This window comes from Syngnathus floridae, chromosome 8 (assembly GCF_059516105.1).
Source record: "Syngnathus floridae isolate MCC-2025c chromosome 8, RoL_Sflo_1.0, whole genome shotgun sequence".
In the NCBI taxonomy this organism is placed as follows: domain Eukaryota; kingdom Metazoa; phylum Chordata; class Actinopteri; order Syngnathiformes; family Syngnathidae; genus Syngnathus; species Syngnathus floridae.
This window is the reverse complement of record NC_142420.1, coordinates 4,944,306-4,961,328: the sequence shown is the minus strand read 5'-3', so window position 1 is coordinate 4,961,328 and position 17,023 is coordinate 4,944,306. Positions and strand designations below refer to the sequence as shown.

Sequence of the window (17,023 nt, the reverse complement as noted above, 5' to 3'; positions counted from 1 at the left end):
TATATTATTAAAAGTGAAGACAATTTGCAATTCTAGTAATGACACGAATTCGATGCACAATTTGTCACATAAAATGATGTGGCGGGCCGTATCTGGCCCCCGGGCCTTGAGTTTGACACCTGTGTTCTACAACATTCCTGGAAAACCTTGGTTTAAAAAAAAAAAATGTCAACAACACAGCTAAAATGTAGTAGCGCTGAAATGAATCATGTAAAGCTGCCATATTGGCGTTCAAGGGAATAATGTCTTTGTTTGAGGATTCGTGCAAGTACGAAAATGCATGTGTGTAGAGGTGTGTGTCACATAAGAATGATTACAGAGCGGCCACGCTTGCTCTATTATTCTCCGACCAGGTGTGAGGCTCTTTGTGAACATGTCGTGTGTGTGACTCTTCTTTCCATCCAGGTGTTTGCCAGCGACAGCTTTAAACGCCAACAGCCGTGCTTGTTCTTTGTCCTCGTCACCGCCGGTTGTTAATATGAAGGAGATTACACGCGCGTGTAGCCATGAAGTCATGTTATTTTTATCGTACCTGATGAGTGACTGAGCGAATACACACACACACGATATGAAACATTCCTGGAAACCTTTCAACAATGCGTTGTGTGTATGAGCTTTAGGGAATCCCCCCCTCCATTCTTTCAACACCCAAGAAACTTTGCTACATATAAGCACCTGCATGAGAGATTGTGGAGGCCACATAAAGTGATCCAGCACACCCGCAACCTTAGCGAGGATAAGCAGTACAGACGATGGATGGAGCTGGTTCTTTTTTTGTGACTGATTTCCTTTGCCTCTATGCTATAGCAAACTCTTGCTTTTATCTTTATTTTTATCCTTTGTCCTCTTGGCCGTCAATGGTTTCTGTGGTTGCATCACATAAACAACATTCTTAAAAATATGCCCAAAATATGTTTATTTTCTGCAAATTACAATGTGGGTTTTTTGTTTTCGGGAAAAAAGAGATCTGGAACTCATCTCTTTACATTAAAACAAAACTATTCAGAGTAAATACAGTAAATGAAATCCTTATTTTATTACGATTATCAGTTGAGTTAACCGTTCTCTGCTTATGTCTTTTTTACATTGTGTTGTCATCCCAGAGTTTGGAAAATAGTAAAACAGTATGTACTTACATACTAGGTATTAAAAAGGTATTAGCCCAAAAATTGAATACTCAAAGCACAGATACTTGCACCTGAATTAATTGCCTAAGTACAGTAAAAAAGTATTTGTTAATTTCGACCACTGCAACAGTTCGACTGATGCATTCCAGTGTGGCCTTCCGTTGTCACTATTTTTGAGTGAAAAAAAACAAACAAAACAACACTTGTGTGTGTGTTTGTGTGTTTTCCAGGCTAAAGCCAAAGAACGCCAGTGGCTAAAGAACCAGGCTCTGGGAGAATTGGACGATGCAAAAATCATCGATGGCCTCACTGGTGAAAGGGCTATATACAAACGCAGAGGAGAACTAGACCCTGAGGTTAAAATTATTTTCTTTTGTTTTTTCTCAACCACCGCACCACACCTTTTAATACACGCACACACACACAGTTGACCTTTATGTCTCGGTCTCTAAATTCCAGTGGTATATGTGAGATTATTATTACACCCTGGCATTCTTCTCGGGCGTTATGTCTTCTACTCTCATGCATGCTCATTGAGGGATAATTATACAACCATGTCATCATGTATTGTTTTACTGTCTCATTTAGCTCCAAACATACTTAATCCCGATGAGGTTTTTTTTGTTGTTAGTTATCGACTACATGTTTCTGTGTCATGCATTCACAGCCTGGCACGCCGCAGCAAAAGCCCAAGCGTCTGCGTGTGCTAGCCGACGTGTCGGGAAGTATGTACCGCTTCAACGGCGTAGACGGCCGCCTGGAACGCTCTATGGAGGCCGTTTGTATGGTCATGGAGGCTTTAGAAAGCTATGAGCACAAGTTCAAGGTGAGAGCGGTCACACCCTAACATCCTGTTTGCATTTCAGCGTTCCTCAGGGCAACGATCTAGACCCACCACTTTTCCCTTTTCAGAGTGGGACTTCCAAAGTAGGATAAAATCTTCCCTGAGATGGTGGTTGACTTTTTTTTCCATTGGCATTTCTTGTCGTAGGAAAATAATGTACTTGTAAAAATGAATGAATTCGCCTTACAATTTAAAAGACAACATATGATAATAATTGAACTCATTTTTGTGAGTTCGAAATGTAAAAAGTCTAATAAAATGTTAACAAAATGTCACATTTACCAATTAATTTTCCATTAATTAACTGTAAATTAATGTGAGGTGAAAACAGAAAATTGAATGGCCATTCAAGCCTGTTTTACAACACACTTAACAGTACATGGAAAAGGACAGAACATCTCAGTAGAAAAAGAAAAAAAGAAATTTTTGAAAATTTTATTTAATAGCACATTTTTCTGCCAGGCAACTGTACAAATGCGTAGCCATGTGGTCTGGGAACAGCCTGGCCATAACTCCTCATCTTAGATACAGAACATAACATCCTGAACTGAAATAGAAAACTTGTGCCAGGCCCGACCTGCTCTTATATAAGATAGTAATGCTGGAAACCTGACAAGTATATGGAAAGTATGTTCGCATTTGATGAGGCTGAAATACTCAAGTGAGCATCATATGGCAGCTCACCGCACCACAACCTGGCATTGAGATTCATCCTTGATGCCATTCTGAGTCATGGTGGCGCTGTTGCAAATAGCAAGTGGTCCCAAAATAGCATTCATTTATTTTTTTACTGTTGATAAAACTCATCCGGTGTTCTCTTCTTGACCACAGTATGACATAATGGGCCACTCAGGTGACGGCTATGACATCGAACTGGTCCGAGTGGATAGAGTCCCCAAGAACAACAAGCAGAGGCTGAAAGTTCTCAAGGTAGATGTTAGCAGGGTTCGATTCCTACTCCGGGAATGGGAAATAGAAATGATTTTTCCTGTGCTTTCCCTCCATTATTCCTTCCCTTCCGCTATAGACTATGCACGCCCACTCTCAGTTTTGTATGAGCGGCGACTACACGCTAGAGGGCACGGCGGCCAGCATCAAGGAGCTGGCGCGGGAGGAGGCCGACGAACACTTTGTAGTGGTGCTGAGCGACGCCAACCTGGAGCGCTACGGCATTCGTCCCGAACGCTTCGCCCAGGTCCTCACCTCCGACTCCCAGGTCCACGCCTTCGCCATTTTTATCGGGTCTCTGGGCGACCAAGCCGAAAGGTGAGGAAGGGGGTGAATGCAAGACTGCAGGAGGCTGACGGGAGGAAGGGTCAATAACAAGAAGTGTGTTAAATGGAAAAATTGAAGGTGGTGGCTCAAAAAAACAAGTTTATTAATCATTAATTTATGAAGAAATAATTTACAACACCTTGCCAAAGTTCAACCACCTTAACAAACACAATTTAGTTCCAACCTATTCTGGCCTACCCTTTCACTCTGCCCTTACTTTCAAATTGAGCTTTGCTTTTTAAGTAGAAGCCTGTGGTTAGGGTTTCAAGTTAGGGTTTAAGTCAAGAGCTTGTTCTTCAAAGTCCGAGAAGTCAGAGTTTCAACCTTTATTCAACCTTAGCAGTTCCACTTTAAGTAATACAGTTGGCTTTATTGGCTTTTTGTATTGTCACACTTTCCAAAGTTGGCCTGGCAAAACCACTTGGGGTCCCTAAAGGGTGCAGCTAGATGCACAAGAGTGTGTTGACTGATAGCTGAAGAATGGTTGCTTCCAGGGAAGAAGAAAACAAAGCTTTGTTTCTGACTGTCCAAATGTCAAGAAGAAAGATGTCCTCCATTGTTGTTTACTGTGCACTTCCTCTTCTTTTGTGTTCACACAAGACTGAAAGATTGCTTGGACTATCTTGTCTTCATCCATTTAACATACAAACATGAGACTGTGTTCACCCTTTTAAAGAATTGTGTCTTTTTTTTGTGCGTCAGACTCCAAAAGACCCTTCCGGCTGGGAGATCCTTCGTTGCTATGGATACCAAGCAGATCCCCCAAATACTGCAGCAGATCTTCACATCAACCATGCTGTCCAGTATCTGAGTGATGGTGGCTCTGACTGATCTCACACACATGCACATACACAAACGCTCACTAATTTATTTTTGCAACCCAAAAGTCAAGTGCTCAGATGGCCAAGCTTCTCGGGAATGAGCGAGGAATGCCCCACCTGAGTGAGGACTCGCTTTCAAGGCGACCGCCTCGGCTCAAGTCCTTGGCTGCCGTGTCAACACGCTCGGGCATTTCCCCTCTGGCTGGTCGTCACCTCGGTCCTGCAAGGAATCTGAGATCTTATTTCATGGTCAGACCACCCACTCTGTTCCCATTTAGTATCACTGTGACTTGTTGCAATGTGCATGACTATCAACTTTTCAACAAGTGTCACACATTGTGACGTTTTTATTTTAGAAAAAAAAAATGGCGTAGCATTAACGGTTTAAGTGACTCATGTCAAAGAAATACTCAATATTTTGAGTTTTGTCATGATAACATTCTTTCTCGGGAGTTACTTGTTGCTAGGCAGAGCTGATCACAACCCACAGTCCACTTTCTATGGTGCTCGTCTTAATTAGGGTCACGGGTGAGTTGGAACCTTTATGGACACATTTTGGTTACTGCTCTGGGTTCAATATCAAATACTTTTTAACAAAGTGCCGTCAACATCACACTTGCCCCGAATACAAAATCACCACTGCGTGCTCTCAATTAAGTTAGATTGAGTGGATCAATAGAAACACATTCGTTTTGATTTTATTTGACCTCATGAAATGTTTCTCAGATTTGAAAGGAGACCACAAATGAAGTCATGTATATCAAGGATACACATACAGTATATTGTATGAAATTGTACATATTAATTTCAGTGATAGTAAATACAATAGAGGATTTTAATAAAAGAATCAGTGTTAAATTATCATGTTTGTTTTCTTGCACTCCACCGTATTCATTTGGCAGCAATGTTCCATTTTCTTTCTGCACTAAATACATTTCTCTTGGAAGTTAAATGTGTTCTTTAGCTCGAAGAAGTAAATCAAGGACACCGTCACCATCGTTGTTGTTGTTGTTGCTGCATTGCCGACTTGGGCTTCAAAGTTTCCTGTGAAGTGGAAAACCGACCAACCTAAATTAAGGCGAGTTCATTTTATACAGTGGGAAAAGAGCTTTGGTTGATAAACATGCCAATAATCTGTACCACTTTCCTTTAGCTGTACATTATGGTCATCAGAAACCCTGACATATTTCTGAAAAATGAAGCTAAAATTATATCGTAAAAATCTGCTAATAATTCACTGCCAATATAATTGCATTGGGGGGAATTGAATAAAAAACATTTAAAGTTTCTAGTGTCATTTTAAACTGCTTTATCAGCTCTTTTCTCTTGAAGGTTCCGAGCAGAACACGAGCGGCCACTCGGTCTACCTTCCCAAACTACTTTCATCGAGAACCTCCCATAATGCAGCTGTGTTCTCTGCTACCGTGACCTCTGGCCAGACGGTAATTACAAAGTGCTTCACTTTCTCTTTTTCCTTCCTGTACCATATCATTTTATTGACGTGATGTGTGACACTTATTTGGGGAAAAGTCAGCCACTGTTTCCACGTGTGATTCCGCCCAGACGGGTATGTTTGCTTCAGATGAGTCAGTTGTTTAAAAAAGAAACAAACTATTTCAAGGGCGATGTCATCACATCAATGTGGCACTTGTAGCATAAAACACACACATAGATGGTGATGGTCTTCACCGCACGCTTGATTGATTGATGGCGCTGATTGAAGGCCCATGTCATGGCAGCGCAGCAGGCGAGAGGTGGGTCAAAGGGCATTGGAGGGGTGGAGGGCTAGCGTTACTCTTAGCCAAGCAGGGTGATTGATAGCTGGCTGTCAGTGTGCTGGAGTTCACACTGCAGGAATGTTACGACGTGGTCACAAGATTTCTCAACCATGCGTGTGTGTCTGCCGGTGTGTGTGGGTGTGTTGTATGCTAGTCATGTGTCAGAAGTGCATGGAGTGTCAAGTCAGGAAATCACCCCAAAAAAAACAGAGCTGGCATTTTACAGTCTGAAACTTTTATTTATTTTTACAGCCGCAGTTCATGAGATTGAGCTTTCAAGCCATAACCTTTACAGATCTTAATTTGACCTCTGAACTTGAATGCACAAATACAATTGGTTCGGTAATGTTTGCACAATTTGCAGTCCTTTTCACGCAACCAATACGATTCCTGATGCAATTGGAGTTGGTATTTAAACAGACCTCTATATCATGCTGTTCACATTTCGAAATCATGAGACTGAGATGACACCTAACAACTGATCAGTGGTGCCTTGCTATTTTGAGGCTTTAAACATGATGTTCTCACAACAGTGTCATCAGCAGGTTGCTGGAAGAGTCACAGAAAGACATATTGGAAATTAAAGAAAATTATTTTAAATGATGCTTTACAGATCCTTCTTGGAGGACAGCAAGGTGTTCCAAAAAATTCTGAAACTGCATAGTGAAACGTGTCAAATTAGATTTGCCTAGAAAGTGTATTTTTGTGTCACTAAAATTTAAATATCTTTCAATCACATACACCGCTTGTCATTCATATATATCTACTTTAACCCAAAATGGAAACTTCTGTAGTAGCTCCTTGTCCCTTATGGTGCAATAGCCGGTTAGCAAACAACTGATGTCACGTCTTCATTAACTTGAGAGGAGCCTCGTACACTGCCCCGCTGTCAGAGCCAAAGAACCTGACACTTAGAAATGCGGACCTTCAGACGCCTTGGCTGTGGCTTTTTAGACCGTTTGATGCCAGACATGTTTGGGCAAAGATATGATCACAAGAGTTATTCTTCATCGCATCACCCGTGATTGATGGCAGTGTGCTGCAGGAGTTGCTATTCACTCAGTGTTTTCATGGCCTTTCAATTCAGAGAGGAGGACACAAAAAAATATTTGGATTATGTCATTAATAGACATTTAGCTGTTGTTCTCTTTTTTTTTCCTCATGATGCAATGTATCTCCATTACTAAAGCTTCCAAAATCATCAGAAAATGTGAGTCATCACGCTGTGGTCAGCAGAACAGGGCAGGCATTAATTCCTGTTGTCCTTGACAACTAACAAACATTGTTTTCTTGAGGAACTACATCATACTCACTGTCTTCTTGTAAGCAACTAATATCGATTTAAAAACTTCAGATACAGTTATAAAAAAAGAAAAGAAAAATTCACAGGCTTGATTTATAACACGCTGACAGGAAAATCATAGCTCCTTCGGTCCAATTCAATGTAATTTTGGCTTGTGGTGCATTTTTCTGCAGCCAGTCTTCTATTTTCAATATACATGTGCACATTGTGATTTATAGGTGGGCCAGGCAAAGCATGTACAGTATGTAGATCCTGGTGTGTAGGAGGACACAGACATCTTGGCCTCAACTTACATTCATTCAAGTCATGTGAACTTTATTTCTAGCATCCAAAATGATAAAATTTGCTAAGACTATTACCACTACCACCACCACCACTACCCCTACTACTACTACTACTACTACTACGACTACTACTACTATCGTATTTTCCACACTATAAGGCGCATCGGATTATAAGGCGCACCTTCAATGTACTATTTATTTTCTGGACCCAAAGACAAATATTCCAATTGTATTCCAGTTTTGCAAATTCATGATTTTCGGGTATTTCATTCGTTTTGGTTCGTGTACCTGACCTCAAAATATTTGTAAAAAAGAAAAAGAGTAAACAATAACAACATTAAAGTAAAAGTACAGAAAAAATGCAATTCCATAAAGAAAGAATTTTCAAAAGTCAATGCTGCAGTCAGCTGGAATGAAAAATGTGAACGCTCACTCAGCTGGCGAGAAAAAGAGGAAGCTGCATTCATCCAGAGAGGTATTTCCTGTCTGGTGGAGCGATTAGGTACGAATGGGAGCAAAATAATTAGCTATTATTTTCCCATGCACTGTGTAAAGTGCCAAATTAAAATAACAAAAATACATCAGTACTGTGCCTTTTACATGAAATTGTACAGCTCAGCATCATTAAAGACAATGGGACGTGAGTTTGTTCTTCCTGAACTCATCACTCTTGGCATTAACTTCCTGGCCCGAGCGGAGGAAGTCAGTCAGGTCAAGAATTAAGTTTTCCAGCCGTTGCTATCTTGCTTTGAGACTATTCGGCCGGAATGTTGTCAAGCTGTGTTGGAAAACTACTCACAAACGTCCAGACAGCGCTCGTCATTCGTCATCATTAAGGTCATTAGTGACACTCGCCTCAGGGCGGGGGGGGTTAATGTCTATACGCCCACTCTTATTTGTGCTTGTGTAGAGAAAGGGAGGGGGCTTTAAATCATTCTTCATTGTTTGTCTTCAGTGGAATGATGTTGAGCTACCTGTGGCATCTGTAGTCTGGGAAAGAGACATAAGGGGGTTTTGCGGTTTGGGGGGGGGCGTGTGTTGGAATCTGCTAAACGCATCAAGGGCGGCATTCGTCATTCAAACATCAGGACATCACAGTGTAGCAATAAGGAGCCATGTTTTTTGCTGATTGTTGATGCTGGTAACTATGACAGCCAGACCAGATGCGTACAATCAGCGAGTAAGCCTGTCTGTGATGGATGCTCATTTTGCGGACAGGGAATGGAGGATGAGAAGTTTTTTAAAAAAGAAGGACGGACTGGGCAAGGGCAGAACTGGGTTTTCGTCCATCCCTGTAATCGTCCACACCCTGACGTGTGTGTTGTCTGCCAATAACTTTTTATGTTCACTCAGACAAAGTCTCACAAGTTTTGATGTTTTCTTTGTCTAATTTTGTTTGCTCTCCACAATTACACCACTTTTTGAATTCTCCCAAAAAGTAGTAGTAGTAGAAGTAGTAGTAGTAGTAGTATCGTATTTTTTGCACTGTAAGGCGCACCTAAAAACCTCCAAATTTCTCAAAAGCCGACAGTGCGCCTTATAATAAGGTACGCCTTATATATAGACCAATATTGAGCCACCACCGCAGGCGTGTCCAAAGTCCGGCCCACAGGCCAAATGCATATCTTATATATGGACAAAGTTTTAAAATGGGCCATTCATTGAAGGTGCGCCTTATAATCCGGTGCGCCTTATATATGGGCAAAGTTTTAAAATGGGCCATTCATTGAAGGTGCGCTTTATAATCCGATGCGCCTTATAGTGCGGAAAATACGGCACATACAAAATAGTTTAGCATAATTCATATAATTTGTAGTAATTTTGTATTCTAATACAATATTTTGAAATACTACGCAAAATTATATTTGTAATATTGGAATATGCGATTGAGAAGTTGAATTTAAGCACATTTTACTGCTGCTCACTTTGCTGCTGCTCACCTCAAAACGCTTTATTTGCCTCAACTTGTTTGGCATAATTTACACTGAATGACATATACATTTATATATTTCAGAGAGAGCATGTCAAATCCTGTTTGGAAACCACAGGTGTGTCTGAGATAATAGAAAAATTAACTTGCAAGAGACTATCCAGCAATCTCTAACATGATAGTATGAGAAAATCAAATGGATTAACAAAATTAACAAAGGAGAGTCCTCCTCATCGTCCTTTCTTTGCGAACTTTATCTCAAGGGGGTGGTAGATGTGGTGATTTATTGCCTGAGAGAAAATTGACATGTTTAAAATGGGTTGGGACGTAAATCAAGGCGGTAATGGACAACGCAAAGGAGAATGAGGTTAAGAGGTTAGAAGGAGGTTCATCATTGTTTAAAGCAATATTGGTTCTTCACTTCGCCAAACAAAAATGTCTTACTCATAGGCTGGTGCTTTTATATTGTTTTTTTACCTCTTTCCCATCATGTACAATTATTAAATTGTCTTTTGTATTTGCAAGTCTTGGGACATTTTGTCTAACCAGACTTGTTTATTTACAAACTCTCAACAGTTCAGTTCTAATTGGAGGCTCAGTATGGTGCCTGATTGACAAAAAACACAATTTAAGTGCAGTTGCTGTGATTTGATCACAATCACTCATGGGGACCCCCGACTTGAGAGAGATGTCACTCATGCAGAATAAGAGTTAATTGCAAGGCTGGAGGGGAAGGGGCAACACCTTTGACCCGCCCCTCTAATCGACCATAGGCCACATAAATTAAGGGGGGAGGTTGAGTGAGTCACATAGAAGGGGAATGGAAATGCTGAAGGTGGAAGTTGTTTAAATGTACAGAATTTTGGCTGTGAGCACATGAAGGAGGGAAAAGGAGCGCATTCTCATACACCGCTTTTCTTCTTCTATTTCCTCTTCTACCCTTCTTGGATCTCATTGTGTGTCCCTAATGAAGTGTCTGCTACATGTCCCTCTGTTGTGTTTGGGATACATCTCCAAAGAGCCTACAATTTTTGAATACATGCTGCATCTTTCGAGAAGCTTCTCACACCTGCTGCTGAATTCTTCACATTGAGCAGTAAATTTGGTTGTTCATTAAGGACACGCCCACACACATGCAGCACACACTTCCCAGAGGCCAAAGTCTGCTCGCCAGGAGGGTGTGAAGCATCTGGCTGCTCAGGACACGCTGATCTCATATTCCAGGCCCGGTAACGTTGCCGTCCTTGGCTGATCCAAACCCTCATCATCATCATCAACCAGTCGCCATGTCATGCACTTCCTGTTTAGACATCCTAACATGGGCTGTTAGTCAGCTAGCAGATAAGACTGTGCTAGCCATGATTCACATTGTAAAAGCCCACTTTCAAACGTTCAGCATTGTCTGAGGGATTACTGTGAAGTACCTCAGATTTGCAATTGTTTTCTGCCTTTTAAGGAAATTCAATGGAACAAGAATGACTCACTCAGACAAACATCTCCAACAATACCCACTTATTCTTCAGACCAATAATTAACGTATTGTAGTCATTTTATTTAACGTTTTTTTAATTTAACATTATACAATATAATTATTATGTTTTTGGGGGGTTACATTGAACCATATCACTTTCCAAGGATCTCCTACTTCACTCTTATGTTCTATTATTTATTTTTTCATGTCAGAATTATATCGACATGTGCCTATATTGAAAATACATATAAGTTTATACATCTATTTTTTATTTTCAATGAGTTACTAATTATTTGCTTAATTTACTGGTATTTTTTACCTGTTCAATAAGCGTTTTGTTTCGGGGAAAAAAGAATCTAGAATCTGACATTTGTGCAAGGACAGATTTTCTTTACCTTTCCCTTCTATGTGGCTGAATAGGCCTTGTGTCCCAATACTTTCGTCTGTTGATAATACATAACTGACCGACACAATATTGACCAGCGGCTCTTCACAGTCTGTTGATCATATTGCAGGAAGCTGGCATGGACACATGCACATCTCTGTGTATTTATTTCAGCAAAGTTGGTAGGGAGGGAAGATTTTGAGCACGTAACCGGCTTTCACTCCCGATTCATCACACATGGCTCATTTGTCAGGGACTATGTCAACGCATTGTTTTGACACGTTACGTCTTCCAGGTGAGCCTTAAGCATCTAGTGTGCGGACAAAAAAATTAAGGAAATGTGGACAATATTTCTACATATAACTAAACTTGAAAGCTCATGAGGGGAAGTTGACTCATTTTGTAGACTTCCAGAGTACTTTCACAATCATAAGTGGAGATTCGGTTCCGTTTCTCGGCAGATTTTGCTGTCACAAGTTTTTATTGTAACCACGGTAACTATATAATCACTAAGGACGACAAAGCTATTTTAGAAACATTAGCTAAGGGAATTTTTGGCCTAGTCGGACCTCGACTTTTCGAGGTGAAATGTTGGATTGATTCCGACTCAATGCCCCGGTCAGACTCTATGATTGTCTGGCAGGCCGTCCAACGTGTGGGCTGCCTTTTGTTATACTTGTACAGTTGTTTACGAAATTAAAAAAAAGGTCCCGGTGATTGACAGATACTCCGTCCAACATGCAGTTAGATATAAAATGTAGGGTTCACAGAGCTCACTGGACAGTGGATGATTTCCTTTCGATTGCCTTTTCAAAATTTGATATGATTGGCGACCAGATCGGGTAGTCATCAACCTTTTGCCCTAAATCAGATGTGACACGAGAGTAGTCTTGGGATCGGATCCGAGTTGACACAAGACATGATCCTCTTATGGCGTTGTGGAATTGACGGTCCAGCCGTGCGTCTAAAACAACATCCCCGCTTGGCAGCCTTCAGCGGACATCTCTTGTTTTTGAGGCAGTGTTAGTCTTGGCAGCCCAAGGCTTGTACAGTACACAATCAGGGCTGGAAGCGTGAGAATGGCTGAGAGACTTGAGTTCAGTGAGCGAAATAGGAGAACCAAAGGAAGAGCACAGAGGAAACAAACACACATTTGGATATACTGTCGATTCGGACAAGAGGCCCCTGAAGACTGAAGTAAGGCTGAAGTGGGGCTTGTATGACTAAGAGAAACAGATGTGTCCACACCACAAAGACACTCAAATACTCAATGTGGAGTAAACATTTTTGATTGTCGGACGAATGCACTGCTAAGTCGTTCAAATGTCTCCACTAAGCTGTTTGAACATATTGGAATTGGTAATGGTAAAATGTAGGCTGAATGCTTAAAACATCTCATTTTTTCCATAATACCACGGGATACTGACTTGGACGGACGGACGGAATTTTATTTGTTGCCTTTTCAGTTAGGCCCTAATACCCCAAGACTATATATGCTAATATTTTGATCAATTCAATACCAAAGGAGAATAGGTGATGTCATAGGACACACAAGTGGTCATAGATGAAATAGAATACACACTTATCGGTCCTAAGTGTGTCTACTCCAGCTCTGCAGCCAATATAGAAGCCGGTGGTGCCCCACTTTGCCTGCCCTTTGAACCCCAAATGTGGGGCGGTTACATCGGATGTGAGATTATTTCAGCCGCACCTGCTCTCACTGTCGTGTCCCCCCTGCCTCTGCAAATAGATCCTGTTGCCACCCGAGTTACATAATTGCCTGTGTTGTTGAGGGGTTGATTCCTGTATGGCTATTTGTGTATGCGTGCGCATGTGTGTGTAAGCATCCCACCTGTCACTGTGGTGTTACATGCATTGTGTTACTCTGGGCCATTAAAGTGATGTAATGAAAGGTAGGACAAAAAGAGAAAGGGGCAAGACACAAGACATTTTATTAGGTACACCTGCACTCACAAATGAGGTGTGGACTGTGCCAAAAAATCTGGTTTTTGTAATGACGATAATGGCCTATTTCGTTTGAGACTTTATTTCATTCTTATTGTGGTTTGCAATTATTGAGACTTCTTTCTAGTATTTTGATTAGCTTAATCTCCATAGCTAAGCGTTCTGGGTTGCTAGGGAAGTTAAAAGGTGTGTTGTTTTCTGTACTGCTTGTATACATTTTACTATATTAATTTATATAGATGTAATTTGTATATTACAAATTATTAGAAATAAAGAGAGGAAACATAATATTTAAAGAATCATACTTTAATATAATCTCTGGCAGGTATTAGCTGTATTAAATACATAATATTGCTTTCCAGTTTTTTAAACTTTCTTTTCACCAATATAATCATACCATTCAATATTAATTATTTACATGCTGTACAAAAATATATTTCACAAAAATTAGCAATACGTTTACAATATGAAGCTTTAGAAAATTACAAATATATTCCTTTTACAAAAAAGCCCTGTCCCGTTGTAGTTTGAGTGAACTGAAACAACGATACAGTAATAATTATAGTTATGGTAATAATATTCCAGTGTGTATAAAATATCCAGTCCCCATTCCAACTTAAAAATGTTCACATGACCGGCAAGTGTTCCAACTGTGATGCTAATTCAGATGAGTCCTTTCGGTGCCACTCGCCAGGTGTCGTGGAATAGACGAACGTCTTCTAGACCGCAAGACAACCTGGAGCCACTGAGCAACTGTATCCTGTTGGAGTGTGTTTCAGTAAGGGGGGGCAGGTGCAGCTTGGTGGTGGGGGAGATCGCTTGAGGGGGATGCAGACGCCTTCTCTGTCTCTCTTTCATGGCTATGATCCAAGTTGGCTGCCAGTCACCCACGTTACATGCCTGAGAGTGGACAAGAAAAGACAGACCCGATTAGACTCCTTGGGTCCAGCAGCTTTTTTTAAACGTAGCGTTTCACTGGCGAGGGCCTCGTAAACACCCGTGGCCCCAGTAAACATGCCATCCACGCTGACTAACAGGGGCCTGGCCGCCCGCCTGCCTGCCTTCCTGCCTGCCTTCCCTTAGCACCCCAGCCAACTAAAGTCCAGCACGAGCTGTGAAAGAGCAACATTGAGAAAAGCAAACAGACAACTCATTCTTGCCTCCTCCTTAAGTTGTCGGACGTACATTCCTAATGCACTAATGCAAGTCGTGACACTCACGAACCTGCAGTCGAAAGGAGCGTCACACTTTATGCACGGGTGATCCTCAAAACCTCTTTTCACACAGCGATCCTATAAAATTAACGCATCAGAGCCGTGACAAAAAGTCGGCTATCGTGTCTTTCACGCAGAATCTCACAAAGTGGGTTATTGCAGTTCTACTACAGAATTGGACGAATGGGTTATTGTTTATTAATTGTGTGCACCATTTTGACCAGATCACTATTCTGCTATCTCACTATGGTTCTGAAAACACAAACTAGATCTGAGTAAAGCTTTCAGAACTGAAATAGATTCTAACGCTTGATGGGCACCAGGGGATGTGTGACGCCACTGCTAATTAGCATTGGTAATGGTCAAGCGTGATGATAAAGTGGTGCATGTGACAGCTGGATGGCGTTGGTGCTTACTCTCTAATGTCTTGTCCAGGTCGGCGATGAAGTCCTCCAGTTCTTTGGTGTCACCCAGTTTGGCTGCGAAGAAAACACATCCAATGGTTTGCATTAAATATTGTTTTAAAAATCGTACAGTCCAGAAAAATGGCAAGTGGAAAATATCTGGTCAGACCATGTGAGCTAGCTCCAAGTGGTATCCGCTGTCAACATGCTATTATTATATTGCAGCATCGGCAATAAAATCAGCCTTTAAACCTTAAACTTCCAACTTCCCAGCAGACTTGAATGCAGCATGAAGAGCATGCACTCACCTTTTGGTGACATCAGTGACGGCGAGGGTGAGGTGACGCTCGCCGGAGACATGGCGGTGGGCGAGTGAAGTCTCTCGTCACTCAAGCTGAAGCTATTTCTGTTGAGCGAATCGGCGCCTAGGTAGGAAACACACAAAAATACACATGGTCCTGTTAGATGAAACAAACGTAGGCCTGTCAATCAACTGTGTGTGAGTTGAACAAGCAGGAGACACTTTCACACACACATACACACACGCTAAACATACAATTTTTGGTCTGTGTTGGGATCCCAGACACAGTACTGCTTCAAACGTGGGAATGTGCTTCAAATAAAACTGAACTGTTTTCGGCACACTAAAAATATTTTTCGTAAAATTGTATCCAGCATATCATTTTTAAATACCCATGTGTGGTATCTTGTGTTCCTCTCCGAACGCTTAAAGTTGACACTTTGATGCCTGCGGCTCACATGTTGCCACAAAGCCACGTAAAAGGACTTCGGGCAGAACTTGAAGCCACCCACACTATCATCCACCAGTGCTTTCTTATTTACTCGCCTTAACTTCTGAGATAAATGTTTACCTTATGGGAGTATGTGAATGCGACACAACATACAAACATGGACATTTAAGTCCAAAGACTGCGAAATATTTCATTTTAGTTAACTGACATCTGGCAACGAGTCATTTTACTTCAAATCGAGGACGGTGCAACACCTGGCACGGAGAAGATATAGTGCTGTCAGAAATTTGTGTACGCCTCCATTTTATTTCGATATTCTAGTACACATTCCTAAGCGCTTCCGACTCACCCCCCAACACATGCCAAGATTCTCTCCCTGGCAGTGATGCTTACTATAGTGTGTAACGCTTGTCAACAGTTAGATCCATTTCCCTTTCTGCTTCATGTTTATCTTCATTGCATGATAGCTGGAGCCCATTCCAGCTGAATTTAGGCAGGGTACACCATGAACTGGTGGCCAGCCAATCACAGGGCGCTTACAGATAAACAACTGTTCAAATCCCACACAATCACAGTTAGAATTTGCAACATGGGAAGGCCGAAGCTTGCATTCAAACCCCGTAACGTCAAAAGTGTGAGCTAAACTTCTTCACTGTACCAGAATTTATATGCACTGTATAAATAATCCATCAATCCAAACATTTTGAAGACTGATCATTAGGTTCAGAGTTGAGCTAGAAGTAAACTATTATGTATGCCAAATTATCAAAATGGGTGTTATGTATTAGTTAAAGAGTTTAAAGCCATTATTTTTTCCACAAGTACTATATATGAATCTACGGAGTGAAAGTCCACCACTTTAGTTTTCAACTCACTCTCGGTGTCGCTGATGCCGCTGTCGCTGACGCTGGCGCTACTCCGCCTCTTGGCGATGCGCAGGTGCTCGTCGTAGCGAAAGTGACGCTTCTCCATCGGGGACGTGAAGTCCTCGATCACGGCGTCAAACTCGCACAGCACATCGTCCAGGTCGTCCACGTCCACCACCAGCTTGGCTGCGCGTAACAGGGAAATATTAGAGTATGCGTGCGCAAAATGGAAAAGCATCGTTTGGCATTGTACCAATTTACCTTTACGCGCCAGTTTTGGAGACTTCATGGTTCTCCTTTGAATATCCAGTGCGTGTGTCAGAGGTTTTTACGTGCGTCCTCTTAACTCCAACTCAAGTCTGCGGCGCTCCTCTTTCCTGAAGTTCTTATACTCGTCGTACCGAAGTGCGCGCTCCTGTTTTTGAAGAGCGCAGCAGGGCATGGGCGGGGTCAGTACGTGCGCGCGTGTGTTTGTGTGTGTCACACGGCTGAAGTTACACTTCACTGACGTCTTCCTCATAAAAAAAGTGTTAGTAAACAAGTTGTGCGTCGCCATATTTATTTATACTCTAACTTGTCACTGTGCAGGGTTTCAAGCCAACAG

General features: G+C 41.6%; 2 protein-coding genes across 3 annotated transcripts in view; one reads left to right on the top strand and one right to left on the bottom strand.

Annotated features, from left to right (window-relative positions):
- The window catches only part of vwa8 (von Willebrand factor A domain containing 8), a 31,646-nt gene extending 26,718 nt beyond the window's left edge, over window positions 1-4,928 (top strand). The window contains exons 41-46 of one of the 2 annotated variants that reach the window (XM_088383557.1): window positions 1,358-1,483; window positions 1,795-1,953; window positions 2,803-2,901; window positions 2,999-3,237; window positions 3,949-4,063; window positions 4,134-4,928. In XM_088383557.1, the coding sequence (XP_088239683.1) occupies window positions 1,358-1,483; window positions 1,795-1,953; window positions 2,803-2,901; window positions 2,999-3,237; window positions 3,949-4,057 (732 nt within the window). In that variant the 3' untranslated portion in view covers window positions 4,058-4,063; window positions 4,134-4,928. Of the gene's footprint in view, window positions 1-1,357; window positions 1,484-1,794; window positions 1,954-2,802; window positions 2,902-2,998; window positions 3,238-3,948 lie in introns of both variants that reach the window. The other variant, XM_088383556.1, reaches the window with a different exon arrangement.
- Window positions 4,929-13,468: 8,540 nt separating this feature from the next.
- Window positions 13,469-16,837, bottom strand: rgcc (regulator of cell cycle). Its single transcript, XM_088382750.1, has 5 exons — window positions 16,681-16,837; window positions 16,429-16,605; window positions 15,110-15,226; window positions 14,814-14,876; window positions 13,469-14,083 (listed from the first exon to the last, which is right to left on the bottom strand). Exons 1-5 carry the CDS (start codon window positions 16,706-16,708, stop codon window positions 14,076-14,078), a joined length of 393 nt encoding a protein of 130 aa, XP_088238876.1. The 5' UTR covers window positions 16,709-16,837; the 3' UTR covers window positions 13,469-14,075.
- Between the last annotated feature and the right edge of the window lie 186 nt (window positions 16,838-17,023).